Consider the following 19,232-nt stretch of genomic DNA (forward strand, 5'->3'; position numbering starts at 1 on the left):
GTGTTTGGTTTAAAATGTGGTTTGTCTGATATAGATATTGCTATTCGGGCTTTCCTTTGACATCCATTTGCATGGTAAACATTTCTCCATCCCCTTATTTTCAATCTACAGGTGTCTTTAGGTCTAAAATGAGTCTCTTGGAGGGAGCATATAGATGGATCTTATTTCTTTTATCCATTCTGACACCTTATGTCTTTTGATTGGAGCATTTAGTCCATTTACATTCAGAGTAATTACTGATCTGAAATTAATGTCATTTCATTACTTGTTTTGTCATTGTTTCTGGAGATATTCTCTGTTTCTTTTTTCTAGTCTTTGTTGCTTTCTAGTCTTTGTTGAGTGGTCTTTCTTTCCCACTCAAAGAGTGCCCTTTAATATTTCTTGCAGCTGGTTTAGTGGTCACAAATTCCTTTAGCTTTTGTTTGGGAAACTTTTTTGATAGAAACCTCAACAAGGTAGGAATAGAGAAAACACATACCTCAACATCATAAAGGTCAAATAAGAAAGGCCCATAACTAATATCAGCCTCAATGGCGAAAAACCCTCTAAGGTCAAGAACAAGACAGGGATGTCCACTCTCCCCACTGTTATTTAACACAGTATTGGACATCCTAGCCTCAGCAATCAGACAACAAAAAGAAATCAAAGGCATCCACATCAGCAAAGAAGAAGTCCAACTTTCACAATTGCCAATGACATAGCAGTCTATGTAGAAAACCCAAAAGAAAATACCAAAAAAAAAAAAAAAAAACTGTTAGAACTGATAAACAAATTCAGTAAAGTCGCATGATACAAATCAACACACAGAAATCTGTTGCATTTCTATATTATCAGTAATGAAGGATCAGAAAAGAAGTCAAGGAATTGATACCATTTACAATTGCAGCAAAAACCATAAGATACCAATGAAAAACCTAACCAACGAGGTAAAAGACCTGTACTCTGAAAACTACATAAGAACACTTATGAAAGAAACTGAAGATGACACAAAGAAATGCAACAACATTCCATGCTCATATATCAGAAGAACAAACATTGTTAAAATGTCTATACTACCCAAAGCAATCTATACATTTAATGCAAGCCTATCAAAATACCACCAGCATTTTCCACAGAGCTAGAACAAACAATCCAAAATCTGTATGGAACCACAAAAGACCCCAAATAGCCAAAGTAATCTTGAAAAAGAAAAGCAAAAAGCTGGAGGCATCACAACTCTGGACTTCAAAAGATATTACAAAGTTGTAGTGATCAAGACAGTACGTTATTGGCACAAAAACAGACACATAGATCATGGAACAGAACAGAAAACCCAGAAATGGACCCACAACTACATGGTCAACTAATCTTTGACAAAGCAGGAAAGAAAATCCAATGGAAAAAAGATGGTAACTTCAACAAATGGTGTCAGGAACCTGGACAGCAACGTGCAAAAGAATGAAACTGGGCCACTTTCTTACACCATATACTAAAATAAATTCAAAATAGATGAAAGACATAAATGTGAAACAGGAAACCATCAAAATCGTGGAGGAAAACGCAGGCAGTAACCTCTTTGACATCAGCCATACCAACTTCTTACTAGATACATCTCCTGAGGCAAGGGAAACAAAAGCAAAAATGAATTATTGGGACTTCAGCAAGATAAAAAGCTTGTGTACAGCGAAGACAACAAGCAACAAAACTAAAAGACAACCTTCAGAATGGGAGAAGATATTTGTAAATGACGTCTCTGATATGTGGTTAGTATCCAAAATATATAAAGAACTTACCAAACTCAAACTCAAAAACAAATAATCCAGTCAAAAAATGGGCAGAAGACATGACTAGACATTTTTTCCAAAGAAAGCATAGAGATGGCTAACAGACACATGAAAAGATGTTCAACATCACTCATCATCAGGGAAATACAAATCAAAACTACAATGAGATATCGCCTCACACCTGTCAGAATGGCTAAAATTAACAACACAGCAAACAACATATGTTGGCAAGGATGCAGATAAAGGGGAACCCTCTTGCATTGTTGGTGGGAATGCAAACTGGTGCAGCCACTCTGGAAAATGGTATGGAGGTTCCTCAAAAAGTTAAAAATAGAACCACCCTAGGATCCAGCTATTGCATTACTAGGTATTTACACAAAGGATACAAAAACACTGATTCGAAGGGATACCTGCACCCCAATGTTTATACCAGCATTATCAACAACAGCCAAATTATGGAAACAGCCCAGCTGTCCAACGACTGATGAATGGATAAAGAAGATGTGATATATATATATACACAATGGAGTATTACTCAGCCATTAAAAATAATGAAATCTTGCCATTTGCAATGATGTGGATGGAGCTAGAGAGTAAGCGAATTAAGTCAGAGAAAGACAAATACCATATGATTTCATTGGTATGTGGAATTTAAGAAACAAAACAAATGAACATGGTGGGGAGAGAGGCAAACCAGAAAACAGTCTCTTAACTATGGAGAACAAAATGAGGGTTGCTGGAGGGGAGGTAGGCAGGGGAATGGGTTAAAAAGGTGATGTGTATTAAGGAGGGCACTTGTTGTGATGAGCACTGGGTATTGTATGTGTGGTGAATCACTAAATTCTACACCTGAAACTAATATTACACTGTATTGTATGTTAACTAACTGGGATTTAAACAAAAAGAAACTAAAAAAAAAAAAAAAAAATGTTGTGAACCTAAAACTGCTTTAAAGAAATTATAATAACAAAGTCTTTAAAAATAACAATACATTAAGATTAAGTAGAGCTTATCACATGAGGATATATTTTCATATAATTCATGAGATAAACAAATCTAACAGAAAAAGATAACAGTATTATACCGATAGTACATAAAAAGCCATCTGACAACACTGTATACTTATTCTTTATTAGAAACAAAACAACTCAGTAAAAATAGAACCAGACACTTGTTTAACCTGATAAAATAGATTCCAGACTCAAAGGCAATATATTATACTTTGAAGAATCACTGGAAGTATTTCCACTCAAATCAAGGACAAGACAAGGATCCCTGTAACTATCACTACAATTCAAAATTGTACTCATACATAACTGAATCAGATAAGAGAAAAATTAATGTATGAAAAATCTAAAGAGGAGAACTATATCTATTTTTCTTTAATATGATTAAGTACCTAAAAAAATCCAAGAGAATCAACCGTTACTAACAAACAGTAACAAAATACAATGAGAACTGTATAAAATTAGTATACTAAAATCAATAGCTTTCAAATTTAAAAACTCATCTTGTATAAAAGGCATCTGCTAAAGTCCTACAAGTAACATCACCCTTTACAGTTAAAAACAAACTTTTCTTGCTCCAAAGAAAAGGAACAAATATGGCTATTCGCTCTCACTACTTCCATTCAACATTAAATAAGAGGCTCTAGCCAGTGCAAAAAGGCAAGAGAAAAAAATAAATGGTACCCAGATTGGAAAGGAAAAGTAAAAGTGCCCCTTTCTTACAGATGACATGCTTGTCTATGTCAGTTGAAATCTATAAAAAGCTAGTAGAGGAATAAGTGAGTTTTGCAAGACTGCAAGAAAGAAATCAACATACCAAAATCAATGTATTACTATACATTATCAACAATTAGAAATTGAAATTTTTAATACTATTTATATCAAACAGTATGAAATAAATTTGAAAAAAGTCAGATAAGTAAAACCTGATCCTTAAAACTACAAAAATGAGAGAAATTAAAGACCTTTAAAATAAAAAGGAGAGAAATACCAGGTTGATAAATTCGAAAACTCAGCATTGTTAAGGTATCAATTCTTCCCCCTAAATTGACCTATATATTCAATGCCATCCCAATCCAAATTCCAGCATGCACTTTGTACATACTGACAAGCTTATTCTAAAATTCATATGAAAATGCAGAGGCCTAGAATAGCCAAAACAACTTCAAAAAAGAAGTACAAAGTTGGAAGATAATCCTATCTCATTCAAGATTTAATTTGAAAAGTAATCAAGATAGTATGGTAATAGTGTAAAGACAGACAAATACAATCAAGGGAATAGAACAGAGGGACTAGAAAAAGACCCAAACATACTTGACAGCTTACTTTTCATAAAGGTACAAAAGCAATTCAATGAAAAAAGGAGAGTCTCTTCAATAACTGGTGCAGAAACAATCAGATATTCACATGCAAAACAAATAAACAAAAATCTACCAAATGACTAAATACAACTCAAATGTCTAAGCTATGGAATAAATTATGGTACACTGATAAGATGGAAACCTGCCCGTTCGTTTAAAAAAAAAAAAAAAAAAAAGGATGATCTCTATGTACCAATAGGGCAAGGGACTCGAAATATATTGTTAAGCAAAAAAAAAAAAAAAAACCACAGAATAGTGTATTAAGAATCACCCCTTTGATACGGTTGGTAAGAATATTAATAAATGTATTTGCTTATATATGCAGAGGAAAATTCTGATGGATACAGTTAGTGCTAATGGCAATGGTTATTCTTCTGAGGTGATAAAAGAATAGGAAAGTTTCAGAGAAACTCTGCTACATGCCTTTAAAATTTTGTAAACCATATTAATCCATTCAAATAATTCCTTTTTAATTGGCCTTCAAGTTGTAAATACAAGTAAGTTGTAATTTGAGAAGTTGCTATTTATTTTTACTATCTTGGATGTTATATTCTAACTATGTATATTAAAATTAAAAACTGAACAACTCATTACCTCTTCACTGGGTTTGACAGATCAAATGACAAACTGAGTAGGTTTTTAACAGAGCTACATAAAGTCCTAAAATCGAAGCTATCACCACGATTTTATAGATATACAGAAATGAAATTCTATTATGTTCTGCAAAAACCTATGCATTCTTCATAGCTGTAAATTTTGTTTAAAACCATATAAAAACTAGTATTCCTCGTAAAAATGATATATACTTCTCTGCAAATGCTTTATCATTCATAATATCACTAGTTCACCCATTCCCATTAGCAATAATAAAAATACTGAGAATCTCTACAGCAATAATCTGTTAACTGTAGCTACTATCCTATACCTGGTGTTACTACAGTCCTACCCTTTAGACCAACTCTGCTACAAAATGCACTTTCCTTCTGGATTACTAGGAACAAAACAGTAAGAACTGGAAAGTGGGGGAAGGGAGTTATAGTTAAAATTCCAACCAGAATTCCTTTAAAAAAAAGAATATCCTAGGATTTTTTTAAAGGGGTTTATAAGCTAAGAATAAAGAGAAAAAAAGAACAGGTTTTTGTAGTGAAAAACTACATGAAAAACTGTTCAACTCAACTGCTTCATATCCCTAAAGAATAGTTCTAATAGTCACCCACTGCAAATATTTCTAAGTAGCACTGATTCTGACTCAAGAAATATACAATCTAAGACACATTTTCTTAAACGCTGAAATTGAATTATGACAGCACAAGCTGGCAAGTTAGTTCTTTTTTTTTTTAAACTGAATGCAAACTGAAACCATGTGGCTTCTGCCCAACTTTTACACTGATTTATAATTTCAAAAGTATTTCTGTAAGAGCACATTGCTCCAGTTAGCAAATTTTCACTAATGACGTGGCCCACGTTAATTGTCAGTCATCCTTATTTTTAACCTACAGATTGGGCAGGGCATAGAAGTAGATGACCCGATAATATCCCTGCTGCCACAACAGACACAAAAGGCAAGCAGTGAACTATGGGAAGATCATGGCAGCAGAGGTCAACTATCAGTTCCACACCAAGCAGGTGTTATGCAAAATATCAATAAAAACAGAATGATAGCTATATATACCTTGACAGGAAAAAAGATAGGCACTGGGCAGTGCTGGGATTACTGCTACTATTATATCCAAGGGCTAATACCAAATTAAGTGGGTATGAATAGAAGCAGGTAAGATAGAACAAAAATTTACATCATCTAGCATGTGGGATTATACTAGAAAGGATTTGCATATGTTGCTATATTTCCTATATTATTCTACCATAACCACCCTTTTCCAAAAAATAATAATTTCATGGTGCACCTTTACTGTCAAATACTATGTAGCAGTTAAAAAACAATGTCTAACCACTGACCTGGAAATACTTCCAAGCCACACTGTTAAATGAAAAAACAACAATCCAAGAAGATTCAGTATGATGTATTTTAAGTATCAAAACAATAGAAAGAGTCCATAGTCTCTCATGCTTCATTCCCCCTCCTTTCTTTATCCCTTTCTTCTCCTAGCATGAGAGACTATGGACTCTGAGAAACAAACTGAGGGCTTCAGAGGGGAGGGGGATGAGGAATGGGATACGCCGGTGATGGGTAGTAAGGAGGGCACATATTGCATGGTGCACTGGGTATTATATGCAACTGATGAATCATCGAACTTCACATCAAAAACCAGGGTTGTACTGTATGGTGACTAACATAAAAAAAATAATAAACAAATATTATAATAAAAAAACAATAGAAAGAAATAAAACTCTCAATATATATGTGCCTGCAAATGAATTTTTTTAAATAAGGTCACCACCGGTGACCTTCAGAAGGCGTAACAGCTGATTTTCACACTATACCATTCTTTACAGTTTTTTTAAAAAACATAACACAGACCCATGAATAAAAAACTATTATGAGAAACAAGAAAGTAACCCAATTTAAGTTTCTACCACTGAGAATCTTACTCTGGAGAAGACTTGGGAATTGCACGTTTGTCCAGAATAGTGCTATATTCAATTAAAATAATTTCTGAAAAAATCAAGACAACTGGGCAGTAAAATGTCATTCATATTCCTCTCACAAGCTGAATTATGACACACTGTAAGTACCAATTAGAAAATTTTACCTTTCTTGAAGTATAGATGTCAAAAAATGGCTTATTTCTGACACTAAATGGTTCCTGTGTTTTGTCAATAAGCCCAGTCTTCATTTTTTCATGTCGAGGACTTATTATTTCTCTTTCTATACACTGCAGACGAATATTAAAATCACAATCTCCAACTGGCTGTGCCTGAATTAAATGAGACAATTATTTAAATTTCAACACTGAAAACTATCTTATCAGCATAATTATTAAGGTTGTCACAGTATACATAGCAGTCTACGTAAACAGCATCCTCTGGAGTTGTCCAACGCACAGCCTGCGCAACCACACATGCCAGTCCTGATTTCACTAATTAAACACACCTAAACACATACACGGTTACTTATTTTAAAATTATAAATGCATAAAATAGTATGGGAGAGTGGTATAAATCTTCTCTAATATAAATTGATCTGAAGTTTTCACATCTGAATTAAAGTATTAATATACTCACTAATCATTTTAGTATTTGAATTAGTAAAATTATATGAATTAGTAAAATCTGTAAAAAACTACAATCCACATAATTCAGGAAAGTATAAGCAAATAACACATCAAAATAAGCAACACAATCACCTATAATGTTTTTTGTTGCTTAAAGCGCTAATGCTTTACAGCCATCAATAAGTAAAAGATTATTATTAGACAAATACACCCTCAACTCTAAAAATTAATATAGAACAAAGTCTCCATAATATTGTCAATCATATAGTTAAAAAGAAAGTTCTCCATATACAGTTACAGACAATAGGGTACATATATGTGGTATAGATGATCTGAACCATAAAGTAAAAAGTGCATAGACTTTTTCTGTAAGTTGAAGGTAGGGGCTTACCCTATCTTAATGGCATATAATAATACAGCTTCTAACATTTCATCTGGATGACAGTAACCATCCAGATTAGTAGCATCAGCTCATATCAAGTACCCCTCTTCTTTACTTTGCAACTGGACACCCTTCCATGAATTTTTCTCACCTTTTCATCTTCTTCCTCTTCTCTAATCTATATTACTCAACCTAACATTTACACAACCCAACACTTACAAATAGGTGACAGTATTTGTATGCCTTAAGGATGACTTTTTCTACTGGAAGGATGACAATTTTGATACTCAGCAAAGAAGAAGGAGCAAGACAAAGCAAGTGAGACCTAGGTATGAGGTAGTATATGTTCCCTTTACATAAAGGCATATAACTGTTTGTAAAAGGTATGTATTGAGGAAAGATCAGTAAATAATCACAAACTCCATGTGTAATCTTTTCCACGTCACCTACATCACCAACAAGGTTGAAAAATCTAAAATGTTAGGCTTATTTATTAGACCTATTAGATGAATGCAGACCCCTATAAAGTTAATGTGGAACAAGCAAGTTGTCCATTTTTTTAAGAAAATAGTCTAACAAGTGTCTAAAAATACTTAAATTTTCTCCTAAATGCTTTTTACTTATATATATATAAACCAAAACAACAAGAAAAAATTGAAAGCAAGTTCACCTTCAAATCTATGCTGCCTATAGGAAAGGAAGCGTTTGTTAGGTAGTGTTAAATCGCTGAAAAAAAGGGGCAACTGGGTGGCTCAGTCGTTAAGCGTATGCCTTCGGCTCAGGTCATGATCCCAGGGTCCTGGGATCCAGCACTGCCTCTGGCTCCCCGCTCAGCGGAAAGCCTGGTTCTCCCTCTCCCACTCGCCCTGCTTGTGTTCCCTCTCTCGCTGCCTCTCTCTCTGTCAAATAAATAAGTAAAATCTTAAAAAAAAAAAAAAAATCACTGAAAAAAGACAACAAAAAGAACTCGATAACTATTAACTAACTGACTTCCTAGTTTTGAATTCTTTCTCACTTCAAATACTACCCATGCTGCCACTAGAGTTATCTTTCAAAACAATGAAAGTGTGATCCTATCATTACCCTAACTAAAACCCTTCAATAGTGCCCTCTTATATCCAGAACTAAGCTAAAATGTCTTATCCAAGTCACCTGGCCCCCTAGTCAACAATCTGTTCTCATTTCTTGCTGTGTCCCACATCCCAACACACATCAAGTACACTAATCATCTCTAATGCTCCTGACCTCCATGATTCTATCCTTCAAAATTAATCCACGTAACTTTCTCTATCTGCGAGTCCACACTTCTTTGACTCAACTATACCCTGGTTAAACTGAAATACTCTCACCTCTCCAGTACCTTTCATATATTCCTGTATCTCTGACATACCTTTATTGTTGTTATACTATTATAATTATTTCTTTACATTTATTTCTTATCCATTAGAACGATGGTCCACAAATTTCTTTTGATTTTGTACCCAATCTAAATACATACCCTAACAAATGCTCACAATATATGCACGTTAATTTTTAGTGAGTTGCATACATGTACAACTGTGCATGTTATAAAACAGGCAAAAACTGAACAGATAAAAATAAACAAAAAATTCTACTTTCTTCCAAATCCCACTGTTGAAATGGCCTTCTTTGGAGGCAAGTGTACTGAATTACGAATTTCCCAAAGGCAAGAAATTACGTCTTATTCATCTGTGTATATCCAATACCTAGGACAACTCTTGACATATAAAAGATGATCGATGACATGCTGGACAAAATAAACTAAGGGAACTAAAAAGATTTTAACTATTTTTTCAGAATATCATTTTTTTCTAATAGTGACCTTGATTTGGTGATTCAAAATAAGCTAGTTAATCATAAAAGCTCCATAGTAAATTAAAGAATGAAATATATAATGCTTTCAATTATAAATATATCCTAACATCAGAAATGTGAGGGAAAATGTGACTTTAAAATCAATGAAATATGGCAATAAGCACTCAATAAATATTTACCAAGTAAATAATTACAGACCTAGTAAAAGCATAACTTATTTTTACACCAAAATATGGATGAATTTCCTAAACAAGACATAAAAGCACAAACTTTAAGAAGATCTAGTAAGTCTAATATCATGAAAATGAAAAACTCCCATGCATCAGTAGATACTAATTTGCAAAAGATACTGTTTGTCACATACATAACCAAAAAAAGATCAGAATGCAGGAAAGATAATTAATTCCTACACATTAAGAAGACTGACAACCAAATAGAAAAATTAGAAAATTATTCGAACTTACAATTAAATCTCAAAAGAAAAATCCAAACAAGTAAAAATGAACATATGAAGCAGGCTTAACTTCATTAGTAATAATGGAAAAGCAAATTAAAACAAGATCAGATGCCATTTCACGCACATCGAATCAGCAAAAATTTTAAACTCTGGTAATACCAACTGTGGTAAGTTGTTACACCTACTTCTGAGAGGAATTCAGCAACGTAGCAAATACACCTGAAGTTGCCAATTCAGTCAGAATCTCTATGATGTAGGTAGGGGTGAGGAACTCTGCTTTTTAAAAACACCTCAGGTGCTTACATCCCAAGAATGAGAATTGTCCTAGAGAAATTCTGATGTATGCACACAAGAATATATAAACTGTTTAATAGTAGTATGACAGCAAAATGTGGAAACTCAAATGTTCATCAAAAGGAAGACAAATTCGGTATATTTATACAAAGCAATACTCAATAGTAATTAAAGTGAATGAACTAAACCTGTGTGTATTAATACAGATAAATCTCAACAAAATAATGTGGAGTAAATGCTCAGTACCACAGTACAAGTACAGTATTTATATAACACTAGAAACCTTGCAAAACAATACCACGTATATTTTATGGACACACACATAGGTAGTAAGGTTATTAAAAACATTCATGGAAATAATAAACATCAAATACAGGGTAGAAGTTGCTTCTGGGTAAGAGGGTCAAAAACAGAATAAGTGGGGTGTGCATGAGAAACTTCTACTGGATCTGTAATGACTTATTAAAAAGAAAGTGCAGTAAAAATGACAAAATGTTAAGCTTTCAACAAATCTGGTGGTTAGTTACATGTGTATTCCTCATATTATTACTTATACTTTTGTATACGCTGAAATTTTTCATATTTTTTTAAAGAATTAGAAAGTTTGTTAAGTCGAGTCCCACACTGGGCTCCTTGCTCAGCGGAAGGAGTCTGCTTCTCCCTCTCCCTCTGCCTGCTGTTCCCCCTGCTTGTGCTCTTTCTCTCTCTCTCTGTCAAATAAATTAAAATCTTTTTAAAAGAAATTTTTTTAAATAAAGCAGAGCTCAATGTCAAAAGGCAGAGACAAAACTGTCCCCTTCACAACAAAACGATGCCATCCCCACCCTTTATGTCTCATTATGAGCCAATGAACATTATTCCAAAATCTGTGATAAGAGTAAGCCAATTCTAGAAAGCATTAGTTCTGAGGCATACAGTGATCACAAACACACAAAATTAATATTTGATGGTTTCTGACCTTGAGTCTCCTAAATAGGAAACTGTTTAAAATCTATAAATTTAACAGAAAATGAAATATGTACATTGAAGATTTCCAGGAAAAAAATGCCTTTAAAGCGGATTAATGCAATCCTGAATCTCAAAACTGTAATTTAAAATATATACTCCAAAAAAGAACTCTTAAAAACTTTTGTTATAAATCTTCAAAATCCTAAAACTTAAACACTTTTAATTCCAGAATTCTTAATTGCTTTCAGTAGTTTGAATACTAAATGACTATGCAATTTGAATAATATATGTCTAGAGGAATGATTATACCTTTTCATAGATGTACACTATTGAAAGAGTTTCTCACATTTACAGAAGTCATCTTGTACTGCCTAAATAATTTAGACACTGATACTATAATTAAACGTGAACAGGCAGATTCTTGGCTTGTCTAAAACTATAGGAAATGGGTAGAAAATAAAATTCCTATTTTTTGATATCTATTTATAACAGAATTTTGTATTTTGTTTTTAAGTTTCCTGCCTGTACTCATGAATAGCATATTTGTGCCCCAAAGTTATACATTCAATACCCATAATCAGCTTCTCTCTTTTTTTTTAAGTGACAGTAATAAAATCTGTGGACTCCTTTTTTTGTGTACAGGATAACTAAAACCAAGAGTTTCCATCTTATAAAATTCTGTCTTATTTTACCAGTTAAACTATTTTTCTTTACTCACTTCAAGTATATAACAAAATCTAAAGACAAAGGAATGTGCAAAATTATTATTAAGGTATCAGGTGAGTAACTAGAGTCACAATTTTTCTTTCCTACCATCTCTAAGGCAGTAACACTTTTTATTTGTAAAAACATATCTGTTATCTCAGGGACAATTTTTATTTTATAAATTATATTAAAGGTACTTACATTGAATTTAATTATGTCATATATCAAATATCTAGGAACGGCCTGTCCGTTTACTCTGTCAATAATCATTTCCTTGAAAGAGAAAAGAAGGTTAAGTTTCTTCATACTTTAATGACAATTTTTTCAATTTGATTAAAATAAAACATACACAGAAAGCACATAAACCATATATATACAACCTGATGAAACATTAAAATGAACACACTTATACCCAGATCAAATCAACAGACTGTCAACATTCCAAAACTCCCTGTCATGAATTTACTCTGTATTGAAATAAAATCATATGACAATATCTCATTATGTTTTTTCTATTTGAATTACTATGCTACATTTTGTTTAATGTTTGAGTTCTAAGCAACTATTAGAATGAAGAAAGTACAAATTTTAAATTTCAAATATGAGGAATATTTTTTAAAATAATGTTGTTAAATCATTATTGCTTTAAATTTTGTTATATGCCAACTATACCACAAAATCTGTAGGTATAAATGGTGCCCTTATTATAAAATATATTCCCCATGCAACCCATGTGGTCTTTCTTGGTCCTGTCCCTCTACTATGATCAAAGAGAACAGGACAAGAGAATATATTACATACGATACCTATAAAGTGAAAAAAAAAAAACTTAAATTCTGCACTTTCACAGAAAAGAGATAAAGGACATTAAAAGACAGGGGTGCCTGGGTGGCTTAGTTGGTTGAGTGCCTGACTCTTGGTTTTGGCTCAAGTCATGATCTCATGGTTCATGGGATCAAGCCCCACATACAGCTCCATGCTCAGTGGGGAGTCTGCTTGGAGATTCTCTCCCTTTGCCCCTCTCTCCCCTCTCTCTCTCCACCCCCCTAAAATAAATAAATCTTTTTTAAAAAAGATTATAAGTACATAATGCAATATTTTATAAAATTTTAATTCTTAATAATACATTTGACCTAAAATTATTTTTCTTTCCTCATATTCTTCCCAGGAAACTAAGCAGGGTTTTTGTTATCTAATTTCATGACAGGAAATCAACAAACAACCATTTAAAATTACAAAGAACACACTGACTTAGGACAGATATACTTTGTTAAGAAACTATTATTAATTAATTACTTTCCCAAATATGTATGTTAATCTGCAGACATTTATTTATGGTTATCATCCTGAACCCAACACATGGCATAATTTAAATCACTTCATTATCTTAAACTATTTGCTAAATATTTTTACTTAAATACTTGTATCTGAGAATTTTATGAACCATCAGGTGGCACCAAAACAGGTTTCAACTCATTGTTATTGTCAAAAATGTGTGGATGTAAGTTAAGTGAACTTCCAGGTTCGGATAACAGACACCACAGAATTTCTCTCCCAAATTACCTGATGAAATGAGCAAAAACATATGTTCCTTTGAACATTAAAAATGGCAAAAAGGAAAATTTATTATCAGCAAACAAGTAAAAAGAAATAGACAAGTAACCATTAAAAACTGAAAACTACCAAGGCTGTGGTAAAACAAAAAGGCACAGCAGGGTTCAGCTCCAAGCCCACTAAACCTCCAGAAGCCCTACTTGTAAAATGACAAATTCTTGGTAATTGTCACTATTACATTCAAATATAGATAGAAACAAACTCAGCAGTCACTCCTGTCTTCTTTTTTCCTCTCTTCTGATTGGAATAATAAAAAGAGCACAATACTCTTTTTGCCTGAAGAAAGATGCCTATACTCCACAATAAATTGAAGAAATAACCTGAGCATTACTGGAATGATATATGGCTCCCAATTAGCTGAAGAAAACATTCACTAAAAGCTTTTTAAAAAGAACAGAACCCAGTGATTTTAACAAAAGACCCAATAACTAGGCTGAGTTCTTCCCAAATGACCTTCCCACCACAACGTCCCCCTTCCCCACAGCTGCTATCATTACTCCAGGCTACAGAAAAGTAGGTAAACATAAAATACCTAAGCTTAAAACTTAGTTAAGAAAATTGGAACCCGTGGGTACTGTTGCTGGGACTGTGAAATGGTACAACCACTATGAAGAGCAGTATGGCAGTTCCCTCAAAAAGTTAATATTGTACCTCCATATGATCTAGCAATCTCACCTCTGGGTATATATCCCAGAAAACTGAAAGCAGGGTTTTGGAGAGGTATTTGCACCCCTATGCTTATAACATCATTATTCCAATAGCTAACAGGTGGGAGCACAGCCCAAATATCCATCAACAGATGAACAAATAAATAAATGTGGTATACAGATGTAGCAGAATGTTACTCAGCCTTGAAAAGAAAGGAGATCTATCACATGCTGCAACATGAATAAACCTTGAAGACACTACGCTAAGGAAAATAAGCCAGTCACAAAAAGACAAATCCTATATGATTTCACCTATATGAGGTCTCTAAAGTAGTTAAAATCACAGAATTAGAAAGTAGAATGATGGTTCTCACAGGTGTACAGGTAATGAGGAACTATTTAATGGGTACAGAGTTGCAGTTTTACAAGATAATGTTCTGGAGAACTGTTGCACGAAAATGTGCACTTAACACTACTGGACTGTAGCCTTAAAGATACTTAAGACAGTAAATGTTATGTTATATGGTTTTACCACAACTCTAAATAAAAAAATTTCTTAATAAAACCCAGTTAAGAAGGAAAAACACATTTCCTCTCCTAACCAAACCAGAGAACCAGGAATTTGATTTATCATCCCACCTAAACAACCAAAGATGTGGACAAAATAGAGGAAGCAATAATTTTCAAGGCACCAGACATCCAACAATAAAGGACAGTAATCTCTAGAAGATAGTAAATAAACTATATGAGCCCTAGAATTTTCCCAACTTATAGCCCAAGGGGTTTCCAGGCTTCAGTGCAGGCAGGGGGATGCCAGGTAAAGCTCAGCAGTCTCCCTGAGTTTAAAAAAAAAAAAAAAAATAGAATAAGTTGTCTAGGGAGAGCAAAAGGACTAGAGTTCTCAGGGCAGAGTGAGAGTGTAAGAGAGAGAGAGGCAGAGAGAGAGATCCCCAGATAAAGAACAACAAACATCCTCAGTCAGACTTCCATGAATGTTCAGCAGAGTATGCATGAGAAAAGAACCACTCAAAAGCCTTGGAGGGAAAGTTGGGAATAATGCCTGTTCCTACCAGCCAAATTAATTCACAGGGCATTGAGTACTCGGAAGGATCTTGTCTCAGCAGAAAACAATTATCCCTACACTAAACTCTACTCTAGCCCATCTACCAAATCTTAAAAGCAAGACTCAAAAGGTATAAACCAATTCCAAGTAAATTAACGGCATCCCAGAACAAACCTCAAAAATATAGGAATACAAAAATATCAAACCCCCAACAAGGTAAACTTGAAAATGTCTAGCATCTAGTAAAAAATTAACAGGTATGCAAAGAGGCAAAGAAAAAAAAAAAATACAACCCATAAAGAGGAGAAAAATCAATCAAAAATAGGCCCAAAACTAAGAAAGATGTTAGAATTAGTAGGCAAGAAAATTAAGGCAGGTGATTATAACAGTATTCCATATATTCCAAAAAGCCAAGTAGAGACACAGAAGACATTAAAAAGACTCAAAATGAATTTTCAGAGGTGAAAACTACAATGCCTGAAGTGAAAAATAGTCTGGGTGGGATGAATAGCAATTTAGACACTGCAAAAGAAAAGATTAGTGAACTTGCAGACACAGCAACGGAAAGTATCCAAAATCAACCAGAAAAAAGGTTGGGTTTATTTGTTTAAGATGTTATATTTGACAGAGAGAAAGAGAGCACAAGCAGGGGGAGCAGCAGGCCCCCCATCCCGTGGAGCAGGGAGCCTGATGCGGGGCTCAATCCCAGGACCCTGGGATCATGACCTGAGCCAAAGGCAGACGCTTAACTGACTGAGCCACCCAGGCTCCTGTTTGTTTTTTGTTTTTTTTAAATGAAAAGAACAATAAACAAATCTTCAAACATGTGAAGGGTAGAAATAATGGCAAAAAAAATTCTACTTTTAAGGAAAATTGTAAACCCATAGATAAAAGATGCTCAACAAACCCTAAACATAAAAAACCTGAAGAAAACTACAAGATACATCAACTTCATATTGCTCAAGAATTTGTTAGAAATTGCTGCATTGTCTCCTGCTCCAGACTGCTATGGAGAAACCTGCAGCTTAAATCCTTCATTAGGGGTCCCACCAAAAAAATAAGTTAATAATTTTTTTTAAAAATTCCACATGTTTGACTTTCCTATCCTCTGTACTTTTCTATATTCCATTTTCTTTTTTTGAAGTCCCCAAGTATCCACCCTTCTACCTATCCATCCAATATTTCCTGAGCCCAAACTATGTATTAGATATAGCTCTAAATGCCTGAGAAATTAAGCATACAGTCCCTACCTTCAAAGAAGAGTCCCAGGAAGAGAAGAAAATATATAAGTAGCTGCGTTCAATGAAGAATTCTAATTTTAATTTTAACAATTGATGGCTATATAGATAGAGTGACCATGCAGCTTACTGTCTACATCAGAATACTTCTGAGAATGAAACAGATTCCTATTAATAACTACACCAAGACAAGAGATATAAACCTATACTATTTCAGCCAAATAAGGACATATGGTATAAGCTTAACAAGGGGTAGTTATTTCTAACTGAAGAATAAGAGAAAGGTTTGATAAGACTTTGTGACCCATTAGTCAAATCCTCAAAGATACAAGCAGATATTTCCTAGCAGGATGGTAAATGAGCCAAATTGCATTACAAAGGCATGAAAGATGGTGGTTTTGAGTAAGCTGTCCAAAGCTCCATATATATGGAGCATATCGTTCAAGGGTCACAATCAAAGACAATGCTAAAGACATAGGCATGGCCCAGATATAAAGATTATGTTTAGTAGTTTGGTTTCATGATATGGGCAGTGGGGAACCACTGAAGTGTTTTAATGAGAGGAAGTAATTAACTGTTCTCTGGAAACCTGTAGATCTTCAAACCTCATCTCAAAGGTGACCCATTCCTCGAAATCCTTTCAACTAAGGCCCACTTGATTCTAATTATCAGAGTCCACTGAGGTGATGAAATGTTCTGGAATTAGATAGGGGTACAGGTTGTATAATCTTGTGAATATACTAAAGACTACCAAATTATACAGCTTAAAAGGATGAATCTTATAGTACGTGAATTATATTTCAATTTTTAAAAATAAAACTAAATTTTTAAAAAATCCTAAAAGCAGTTCTTCAGAATGAAGGAAAATGACGGAACCCTAGATACATAGCATATATTAAATGTTAGCTATATATATATATATATATTGATTATACACATTCTGTAACTAAACACACAACAAAATGACTGAAAATACAACAAAATGTTAAAATGTAACCTCTTATTGAGAGTTGAGTTTTTCTACTTTATGATGTACACTTTGTAAAATTTCAACAATGAGTATGCATATTCCTTTACAAAAAACATTAACAGCTGAAAAGTCACGCCATTTTTCCAAGATTCTTGCTATTAACTTTGGTGATTAACTGTTATATTCTCCCCTTAGCCTCAATATAAAATCAACTGAATTTCACTGATTTTTTCAAACGAATTAATGCCATATTTCTAAACTCCTATTTTCCACATTTTGTGGGTCAAAGAACATAATTTAGAGAGCAAAACAAAAGCTTCAATGCTCACATCTGACAGCCAGACAATTAGGCAGTTTGAGTTATTCTTGGATTTGGAATTTTACAAAAACAATTTGCAAATGAAAATGTAGAAGAAACAGGAAACTACAGAGGACTGTTTTAATTAACTAACTGGAAAAACAGATATGGTAACTATAGTTCTGGTCCAAGTAAATTGACATCATGAATCATATTGCTATTTTAAAACTTCGCAAGAGTCTATTATGCAGCTTTCATTTGTCCAAGTTTGGGGTGAAAATAAATAGTATTGCTCAGTTAAATCTGCAGATAGTTAAACATCTAATTTTTAAGCATTATTTCCTACCTGGAATGCCCTCGGGCCGTGTCCAACAAAAATCTCTTTCTAAAGAAATGATGCCAATTCCTCTATAAAACATCTTTCATTCCAAACTAACTAGATTTAATTTATTTCTCCTCTAAATCACCACTGGACTTTTAAAATACCAATCATCAAGTTATTCTTATATTTGAAGGTCTCCTCCATCACTACCAATTTTTCTCCACCCTTACCAAATGAAGTAAAAAGTCTCAAGAGTAAGGTCTTTTTTTCAACCCTCTGCACTCTTGGCACAGCAACTTGAACATGAAGGTCATTCAAAAAATATTAGTTCAATGATAAACTATGCTAAGCTGTGGCAAATGCTTTAACTTAAGCGTCTTTTTCTTCCTTTTATTTTATTGATTATAGTGCTAAAAAACTATATCTTAAATGAGGGTAACAAAAACAAAAATGTTCTTGCTAATCCTGTGAAATGACTACCACGGCTGCCACACTGGCTGTGCAGTTTACAAACAGCGCAACTCCAGGGGTGCCAGTCACTCTAACTATAATAAGAATGGTGCACCCTGGAGATGTGCAGTGTACAACACTTCCAACCTTACACAGTGGTTCTGTCAACCACAGGTGGTCTGTGTGCTGCACACACACACACACACATATATGTTCCAAATGTTTATGTATATATGTGTGTCATTTTGTTACAAAATGACATTTTACTAAAGCCCCACAGAGTACACAATACTCTTTGTCTTGTGACTATATTTACTCTGCTCAGTCTCTGCCACTACATCCAACTATAGCACCTTCTATCTTCCTTTTTATTTTTACTACCTCGTTCATAATCATCCTCTCAACCCGGACTCCTACCATCACTCATTAGCAACCACCTAATACTTTCCTTGATCTTACTTGCACTGCCCTTCTTCACACAACCTCAACCTCTCACCCTCCGCAGATCACATCCTGAACCTTCTCTCACCGCAAACTACACCCCAGAAGTGACTAATTCAAACATCCTATTCTCCCATCAGTCTTCTACCTTCTGGTTTGCATACTCCAGTATCTAGCTGGTAAATAAAAACAAAGCACATGGGATGGGGCCACAAGCATTCAGAACGCTTGGAAAATGATATTCCCTCTGTTAAACAAATAAG

At 34.0% G+C, this 19,232-nt stretch overlaps 1 protein-coding gene across 2 annotated transcripts in view; it reads right to left on the reverse strand.

Moving 5' to 3' along the window:
• RNGTT (RNA guanylyltransferase and 5'-phosphatase) overlaps positions 1-19,232 on the reverse strand; it is a 308,710-nt gene that overhangs the window by 195,111 nt on the left and 94,367 nt on the right. The window contains exons 10-11 of one of the 2 annotated variants that reach the window (XM_045807080.2): positions 12,128-12,199; positions 6,843-7,007 (exon numbers count right to left, since the gene is read on the reverse strand). In XM_045807080.2, coding sequence (XP_045663036.1) covers positions 6,843-7,007; positions 12,128-12,199 — 237 coding nt within the window. The remainder of the gene's footprint in view (positions 1-6,842; positions 7,008-12,127; positions 12,200-19,232) is intronic. The other variant, XM_087865314.1, reaches the window with a different exon arrangement.

This window comes from Ursus americanus, chromosome 11 (assembly GCF_024610735.1).
Source record: "Ursus americanus isolate L20-20 chromosome 11, mUrsAme1.1.p, whole genome shotgun sequence".
NCBI lineage: Eukaryota > Metazoa > Chordata > Mammalia > Carnivora > Ursidae > Ursus > Ursus americanus.